Raw genomic sequence first — 9433 nt, 5'->3', positions numbered from 1 at the left:
AGGAACTGAACAGGATTTTTGGGTCGGTCTTCACAGTGGAAGACACAAATAACATGCCAGTGACTGATGGAAATGAGGCTATGACAGGTGAGGACCTTGAGAGGATTGTTATCACCAAGGAGGTAGTGATGGGCAAGCTAATGGGGCTAAAGGTAGACAAGTCTCCTGGCCCTGATGGAATGCATCCCAGAGTGCTAAAAGAGATGGCTAGGGAAATTGCAAATGCACTAGTGATAATCTACCAAAATTCACTAGACTCTGGGATTGTCCCGGCGGATTGGAAATTAGAAAACGTGACACCACTGTTTAAAAAAGGAGGTAGGCAGAAAGCGGGTAATTATAGGCCAGTGAGCTTAACTTCGGTAGTAGGGAAGATGCTGGAATCTATCATCAAGGAAGAAATAGCGAGGCATCTGGATGGAATTTGTCCCATTGGGCAGACGCAGCATGGGTTCATAAAGGGCAGGTCATGCGTAACTAATTTAGTGGAATTTTGTGAGGACATTACCAGTGCGGTAGATAACGGGGAGCCAATGGATGTGGTATATCTGGATTTCCAGAAAGCCTTTGACAATATGCTGCAATTGTATAAGGTGTTAGTGAGGGCACACCTGGAGTATTGTGTTCAGTTTTGGTCTCCTTACTTGAGAAAGGACGTACTGGCACTGGAGGGTGTGCAGAAGAGATTCATTAGGTTAATCCCAGAGTTAAGGGGGTAGGATTACGAGGAGAGGTTGAGTCGACTGGGACTGTACTCGTTGGAATTTAGAAGGATGAGGGGGGATCTTATAGAAACATATAAAATTATGAAGGGAATAGATAGGATAGATGCGGGCAGGTTGTTTCCACTGGCGGGTGAAAGCAGAACTAGGGGGCATAGCCTCAAAATAAAGGGAAATAGATTTAGGACTGAGTTTAGGAGTAACTTCTTCACCCAAAGGGTTGTGAATCTATGGAATTCCTTGCCCAGTGAAGCAGTAGAGGCTCCTTCATTAAATGTTTTTAAGATAAAGATAGATAGTTTTTTGAAGAATAAAGGGATTAAGGGTTATGGTGTTCGGGCCGGAAAGTGGAGCTGAGTCCACAAAAGATCAGCCATGATCTCATTGAATGGCGGAGTAGGCTCGAGGAGCCAGATGGCCTACTCCTGCTTCTAGTTCTTATGTTCTTTGGACTGTGGGAGGAAACCGGAGCACCCAGAGGAACTCCACGCAGACACAGGGAGAACATGCTAACACCGTACAGTCACCCAAGACCAAAAGTTAACCGGCATCCCAGGCGCTATGAGGCAGTAGTGCTAACCACTGGGCCACCCGTGAGATCAATCATCTGATTGAATGGTGTAGCAGGATGGAAGGGCCGAAGGGCCCAATCCCGAACATTTGTCCTTATGATGGGCTCAGTACGGCTGTCAACGCGTGCACACGAAGCAAGACAGGTTTAGCTGGTTTAGCACACTGGGCTAAATCGCTGGCTTTTAAAGCCGTACCAGCCTCCCTGAACAGGCGCCAGAATGTGGCGACTAGGGGCTTTTCACAGTAGCTTCATTGAAGCCTACTTGTGACAATACAATTGTTTCATTCATTTTTCATTTTTCAGACAGGAAACCCCAGCTAGCGCTTACATTTATATAATATATATATGTAGATATATTAGAGTACAATAAACGCTTGTGAACAAAGAAGGAGGCATCTACAATTAAAGTCAGGATCTCCTGTGGGGTAATGTTGATGCAGAGAGTTCCTTGAAGCCTTTCCATCAGGTACTTTGACCATGCCGTTCCCTTCACTGCAACCTCAGTTGGCGGCTCGCCCTCACAGCAGCAGCACCACTGTCTGCCCGTGCTCCTCACGCTGGGATAGCACCGCCTGCGCAGGCTCCACACGCTGCAGCAGCACCACCACCTCGAGGGTTAACAATGGCCAGGCGCGCCGTTCTTTGTGCCCTGGCCGTGCTCGCCTTTCTCTCAATGCCCTGCCTGGCAAAGAGAAAACTGTTGGTTTTCCTCATCGATGGCTTCCGCTTCGATTACATCAGTGAAGAGGAGCTGCGCAACCTGCCGGGTCTCCGGGAGATCGTGGAACTGGGCGTCAAAGCGGATTACCTGACCCCGGAGTTCCCCAGCCTGTCCTATCCGAATTATTACTCCCTCATGACCGGTAGGTAAAGATGGTGAGAGAGGGAGAGAAAGGGGCTCTTCAAAAAAAAACTAGTGTCCATTTAATATTTCATTCACAAAACATTAAATGGACAATGATATTCTGACACATCATTGTTTAAATCTGTTCAGGGAGCATTTCACAAGATTAAAAAAAAATCAAATTATGAACCATGTGCAATGAATTGCTGTTCATTTAGAAAACCAAAAATGCAGATTGTTGATAAATAACAGATTATTTTAACATATAACATGTAGCACTGGGCAAAACCTGTTTGAATGGGAAGCCTTCATCGTGTTATAAGTGAATAGATGGAAAGGAAATCACTGCTGTTCGCTTTAAGTCGCGACTAATTAGCCCTTACAACCAATGGGTTATTGGACGAGAACGGGACGGTTAAAATATTCGGGAGGCAAGTGCTGAGTTGACCTCCCAAGAATGGCCCGCACTGGAGCTTTCTTGAAAGTTGTTGTTCAGTTTTCAGGCGGCACGATTTTGTGAGGCGATGCTGCTGTTATAGAGGCACCGTGTGGAAGCCCATTTGGAGACTCTGCAGGATCTTTACGCCCTGCTTCAGCATGATGTGGAGATGCCGTTGGGCTGGGGTGAGCAAAGTAACAAGTCTTACAACACCAGGTTAAAGTCCAACAGGTTTGTTTCAAATCACTAGGTTTCGGAGCACTGCTCCTTCCTCAGGTGAATGAAGAGGCAGGTTCCAGAAACATGTGTATAGTCAAAGATGCAACACAATGCTATGAATGCGAGGATTTGTTGGTAATTAAGTCTTTACAGATCCAGAGAGAGGGGTAATCCCAGGTTAAAGAGGTGTGAATTGTCTCAAGCCAGGTCAGTTGGTAGGATTTCGCAGGCCAGATGGTGGGGGGTGAATGTAATGTGACATGAATCCAAGGTCCCGGCTGAGGCCGCACCCATGTGTGCGGAACTTGGCTATAAGCTTCTGTTCAACGATTCTGCGTTGTCGCGTGTGGAAAAACATTGTCTTGCATCTTTGACTTCGTCTATATATATATGTTTCTACCTCTTTGTTCACCTGAGGAAGGAGCAACGCTCCGAAAGCAATTGATTTGAAACAAACCTGTTGGACTTTAACCTGGTGTTGTAAGACTTCTTACTCTGCTTCAGCAACCCCCAGTGTGGTGTGTGTCAGCCCAGTTTAAAATAGGCTCCAATCGCTCTGTTAGCTGGCCACTTTACAAATCAAATAAAAATAAACTTACTGAGAAAGTAACCTCTGTCAAAAGGACAGCTGCTGGGAGAATTGGATCCATATGGACAATTGCAGTCTTAAGTAGGTCACCTTATCTTTATAAGGGGCTTTTAATTTTAAAGAGTAAACATCCCAAAGTGCTCCACAGCTAAGAGCTAGGGGGCAGCACGGTAGCCTTGTGGATAGCACAATTGCTTCACAGCTCCAGGGTCCCAGGTTCGATTCTGGCTTGGGTCACTGTCTGTGCGGAGTCTGCACATCCTCCCCGTGTGTGCGTGGGTTTCCTCCGGGTGCTCCGGTTTCCTCCCACAGTCCAAAGATGTGCGGGTTAGGTGGATTGGCCATGATAAATTGCCCTTAGTGTCCAAAATTGCCCGTGGGGTTACTGGGTTATGGGGATAGGGTGGCGGTGTTGACCTTGGGTAGGGTGCTCTTTCCAAGAACCGGTGCAGACTCGATGGGCTGAATGGCCTCCTTCTGCTCTGTAAATTCTATGAAAGGCTTAATTTGGCTTCCTACTTGCATATCTTCAGTGCAGTGAGGGCAGTTTCACCTTCAAAATGGCATCTGCACCACATACCTCTGGTACAGGTTGTGTCGGATGTCATTTTGCAGAGTGCTGTCCATATGAGGGGTGTGCACCTAGAAGTATACAGAGTAGGCAGGTCATGATGCCAGCGATGTAATTTGAGAGTTCAACGGTTGGTCTCGTCCTCCCTTAATGTCACACAGCTGAACATGCATTCAGTAGCAAGTAAAAAATCCACACACACAGCTATTTAAAGGGATCATTAACCATTCTTGGGTTACTTGCTGATTGGAGTTCAGTGGCTGCTGTTGAGTTTGTGGAAGTGCATGGTGGTTTGCACTGTCACGTCAATGATGTGATGTCTACAAGGAGTAGTGGGAAACATAGTGAACATCTTGGTTCTGACTTGTTGTCAATCATTGGTACTGTATTTCCTATTCACTCTGGTCTGGAGAGTAAGAGGGAGATCAAACAGAGGCAACACAGAACAGGAATAAGTTAGGGTGGCAAGTGGCGCAGTGGTTAGCACTGGGACTGCGGCGGACTCTCCTACCTCACACTCAGCAAGGAACAATAGTCAACTCCACGTTTCACTAAGGAGGTGCTCACTGCAACCTGCCACCGATTGTAGGCAGACTTGCAGACTCAACAGGCAAGAACAGCACTGCCAAGGGCTTTGAAGGTGATAATGGTCATAGGTCTTTCCACTGGGATATTTCCAAGCTAGATCAGGGGTCATGTCCAGTGTCCAGTCCATCAAGGTTGACTTTGTAGGCGTCTGAATTGTCATGTGAGAGTGCCTTTAAGAATTGGATGCTGAAGAAATGTACCTTCAACAGATGAAGCTTATCATATTACTGAAGTGATATCACGGGGGGGAGCTGAGCTCACTTCTGCTTTTGGTCTCAGTTTGAAAAAGCAGCTTGTATGTGTCTGTGTGTTTCCAGAGAGCTGCAGGAAGACAAGCAAGGTGCTGGAGCTGAAGTCAACCAAGCTGATATATCTCTGCCATCCAACAGAATATATATTAGCAGTGACCTGGTGTGTTACTGTTTTGAAGGTTTCAAGCCTTTTGGATGTTTGAAGGAACATTTTGAGGGATTATTTAGTGTTGTATTATTTTCGGGGTTATCTTTGAAGTAAGGGGTGTTAAGGGATCCACTGTTTATTTAACAGGTTAAGTTGAGTTCATGGAATAAACATTGTTTTGTGTTTAAAAACCACGTGTCCATAATTGTAATATCACACCTGGGGAACAAGCCGTATGCTTCAAAAGCAGCAATCCATTAAAGGGGGAGGTTGGTTGAACTCCATGATACATTTTAGGGTTCTGAAAACGCCTCTCCCATAACAGAATACATGTGGGACTGACTCCAAGAAGGACACCAGTAATCCTAGTTCAACAAATCTCCCATTGAATATGGAGGGTTAGGTGGATGCTTTGTTAATGCAAGTTCTCTGGTACTCTTCTGTGTCACTGGTACACAGTGCCACACAGCAGTGTGGTGTCGACAACTGCTCTGTACACTAGTCTATTTGCAGAGGTCTTTGATGTCAAACACTCGCTGCTGTAGATTGTAGAAAACTGAGCTGACACAGTCGATCTGGTATAAGATCTCCTCATCGGTGCCCTTTTGAGAGAGATGACTGCTGAGGTATGGGCAGCACAGTAGCACAGTGGTTACCACTGTTGCTTCACAGCGCCAGGGTCCCAGGTTCGATTCCCGGCTTGGGTCACTGTGCAGAGTCTGCACATTTTCCCTGTGTCTGCGCGGGTTTTCTCTGGGAGCTCTCGTTTCCTCCCACAAATTCCAAAAGACATGCTGTTAGGTAATTTGGTCATTCTGAATTCTCCCTGTGTATCCAAACAGATGCCGAAATGTGGTGACTTGGTGCTTTTCACAGTAACTTCATTGCAGTGTTAATGTCAGCCTACTTGTGACAATAAAGATTATTATTATCACTCAACATATTCCAGAATATCTCCTTCAGCATATATGTGGAGGTGACTATCTCCGCCATAGTTGCCACAAAGGAAGATACTTCTGGTTGTTGCAGGCCAGTTATCTCAGTGCCAGGACATTGCTGCAGGAGGTCCATCACCAACAACAGAGAATCCAACCATCTCCCCATGACATTCAACAGTGTTACGATTGCTGAATACCCACTATCAACATCCTGGGGGCTACCATTACCCAGACCTTAACTGGATCAGCCCTATAAATATTGTGGCCACAAGAGCAGGTCAGAGGCTGGAAATTCTGCAGCAAGTAACTCATTTCCTGACTTCCCTAAACCAACAAGGAACAAGTCAGGAGTGGATTGGAATGCTCTCCACTTGCCTGGATGAGTGCAGCTCCAACAATATTCAAAATGTTCAGCCCGCTTGATTGGCACCCAATCCACCACCCTCTTCATTCACTCCCTCCACCACCAACGAACAGTGGAACAATATTTACCATCTACAAGATGCACTGCAGCAATTAGTAAAGCCTCCTTCAACAGCACCTTCCAAACTGGTGACCTCTACCACCTCTAAGGACAAGGGCAGCAGATGCATGGGTACACCATCACCTACAAGTTCCCCTCCAAGCCACACACATCCTGACTTGAAATTATATCACCATTCCATCACTGTCACTGGGTCAAAATCCTGAAACTAACAGCACTGTGTATGTATCTCATTGAAGATGTCAGCTCACCACCACTAAGGGCAATTAGAGATGAGCAACAAATGCTGGTCTTGCCAGTGACCACCAGAGCCCATGAAAGAATAAGCAATAAATTAGCTATCCGCCTCTGTGCGGAATCAGTGAATCCTGATCCGAGCCCACCCCTGGAAAAGTCCCCTGGAGGTGGTCATACACGGGGAGCTGTCCTGACACACTCCTCCCACATTTTCCCAGCCCCATCCCCAGTTTCCAACTCTGTCTCCACAGAGTAAGAAAATTCACCATTGTGGCTGTCTGATGGAGAAGAGTTAAGTACACAAAGCTGTCACATTCCCTATGTATTCACATATCTTTAGGTTCCTCTGATCAAATAGAGAATGCATTGATCATATTATCTGAAGAAGTAACTTATCTTTAGCACAATATGCAATCTTAACTTTACAATCATTACTTTTAAAATTTCCCAGCTTCATTAAAGTCAAAGTTCACACTTTTACTGCTAACATAAAGATAATAATCTTTATTAATGTCACGAGTAGGCTTACATTAACACTGCAATGAAGTTACTGTGAAAATCCCCGAGTCGCCACACTCTGGCGCCTGTTCGGGTACACGGAGGGAGAATTCAGAATGTCCAATTCACCTAACAAGCACATCTTTCGGGACTTGTGGGAGGAAACCCACGCAGACACGGGGAGAACGTGGAAACCCCACACAGTCACCCGAGGCTGGAATTGAACCGGGGTCCCTGGCGCTGTGAAGCAGCAGTGCTAACCACTGTGCTAACTGTGCTGCTCTTCTGATGCTGATGGACCTATTTCGAACGGCCCCTACATCTAAGAAAAGAGAGAAAGCTAAATGTTTGAAGTTGTGAAATATTCTATTGATTTTTTGGAATAGCTTTCCAGTATCGAGGCCAATTTTAGACGAGGCCAAAAGGTTAACTGATCCGTGACCTGAGTGGAAATGAGTAAAAAATGCGCCAGGAAGAAACTAAAAGGATTAAACATACACCAGGCTCGTGGGACTAAAGGACAAGTCATGCTTGGTTTGATATTTTTTTCAGATTTCCCACAGGTTTGATTCCTGAACTCTGCTGAATCAGCAGATTTCTATCAAGCTGTGGTAAAGTTCCACAATTGACCTTAACAAAGTCAGTGAGTTCAGCAAAATGTTTAATTTGTGAAGAGTCTTTTTCAGTGTGCTAACCCTCACAGACAGTGAACCAATTTATTTGTCTGGGTGGTGAATATAATGACTTGGCAGAGCCTCTTTGTATTTTTGCACATCATTAATTGGATTAATTGACTCTTAACTTTACCTAAAGTTAGCCAAGAGCATAGTTTAGACCAGTTGTAAAAGGAAAATTAAAATCATTAAGTCTCATTGCCAATTACACTTTGGTTAATTGGTGAAAAATGTCAAGCACCACATTGGCTGGCCGAAGATTTATGGATGAAAGAGTGATATATGTGTGTTTATTATGATCTCTGTCTCTCCTCCAGGACACTATTGTGATGTGCATCAGATGATTGGAAATTATATGTGGGATGAGCAAACAAACAAGTCATTTTTAATTGGTGGGAACAACGATAGCATACTCCCTATGTGGTGGGATGCGTCAGAACCATTCTGGGTGACCATGATGAAGAATAAGAGACCAGTTTATATGTATTACTGGCCAGGTTAGTATTTGGCATTGCACAAACCTATCCCTATTATCTTCCTGATTACTTTAATGTAATCCAGCACCAAGTTGTTCAGGCAATTGACAGTGACAGCGACATTAATGAATGAATACAGCTGCGGTACTGGTATGCAAACTCAGGCGGACTTCGTATAATCTTCCCTACTCCCCCAACTCCCTTTCTTTGGCCTTGCTTTATCATTCCTTGCTTGAGTTCTTTTGAGCCAAATGTAATATGGCAGTAGTTGCCAAGAAAAAAACCTTGTTTCCCTGATACAAGATGCAAATAGAGTCAGAGCGTTACAGTCAATGTATCCGTATGTCTGAAGTTCCCCAATCCTGTGAGAAATCTGCGCCCATCTAATTCGGACCTCCTGAGCATCTCTGATTTTATTCATTCCACCGTTGGTGGCTTCACCATCATTCCCCGAGGCCCTAAGCTCTGGAATGCCCCCCCTCCCCCCCGACACCTCTCTGCCTCTGTACTTCCTTCCACCTTTCAGAAACTCCTTGAAACCTACTTCTTTTTTAAAAAAAAATTATTGAGGCATTTATATATTTACACATCCAACACAATCACAAAACAAGCCAACAGGGCTGCAAATAAGCAAGTCAACTGAATACCTAACACCCTACCTCCCCATTTTATCCCTTCCCACTGCTGACATCTCAACTGTTCCCAAAGAAGTCGATGAACGGCTGCCATCTCCGGGAAAACCCCTCCACAGACCCTCTCAAGGCGAACTTTATCTTTTCGAGCCTGAGAAACTCTGCCAGCGTCGCTCACCCTCGGGGGCCCGAGTCCCTCCATTCTAATAATATCCATCTCTGGCTACCAGCGAGGCAAAGGCCAAAACATCGGCCTCTCTCACCCCCTGTACTCCTGGCACTCCAAAGATTGCCACTTTTGGACTCGGGACCACCTTCATCTTCAAGATCTTTGACATAACGTCGGCAAACCCCTGCCAGAATCCCCCAAACTTCGGACAAGCCAAAAACATATGGACATGATTTGCGGGTCCACCCACACAACGCCCACACCTATCTTCCACTCCTTCAAAAAACAAGCTCATCCTGGCTTCCACCCCTTCAAAAAACTAGCTCATTCTGGCCACCGTCATGTGCACCCTGTGGACCACCTTAAATTGAACAAGGCTA

At 45.5% G+C, this 9433-nt stretch overlaps 1 protein-coding gene across 2 annotated transcripts in view; it reads left to right on the top strand.

Annotated features, from left to right (window-relative positions):
- Nucleotides 1-1826: 1826 nt before the first annotated feature.
- enpp6 (ectonucleotide pyrophosphatase/phosphodiesterase 6) overlaps nucleotides 1827-9433 on the top strand; it is a 111014-nt gene continuing 103407 nt past the window's right edge. The window contains exons 1-2 of one of the 2 annotated variants that reach the window (XM_072515862.1): nucleotides 1829-2159; nucleotides 8094-8273. In XM_072515862.1, the coding sequence (XP_072371963.1) occupies nucleotides 1919-2159; nucleotides 8094-8273 (421 nt within the window). In that variant the 5' untranslated portion in view covers nucleotides 1829-1918. Of the gene's footprint in view, nucleotides 2160-8093; nucleotides 8274-9433 lie in introns of both variants that reach the window. The other variant, XM_072515863.1, reaches the window with a different exon arrangement.

The sequence above is a fragment of the Scyliorhinus torazame genome, chromosome 9 (genome assembly GCF_047496885.1).
Source record: "Scyliorhinus torazame isolate Kashiwa2021f chromosome 9, sScyTor2.1, whole genome shotgun sequence".
Lineage (NCBI taxonomy): Eukaryota > Metazoa > Chordata > Chondrichthyes > Carcharhiniformes > Scyliorhinidae > Scyliorhinus > Scyliorhinus torazame.
The sequence above is the reverse complement of the archived record's forward strand: the minus strand, read 5'-3'. Positions and strand labels throughout refer to the sequence as shown.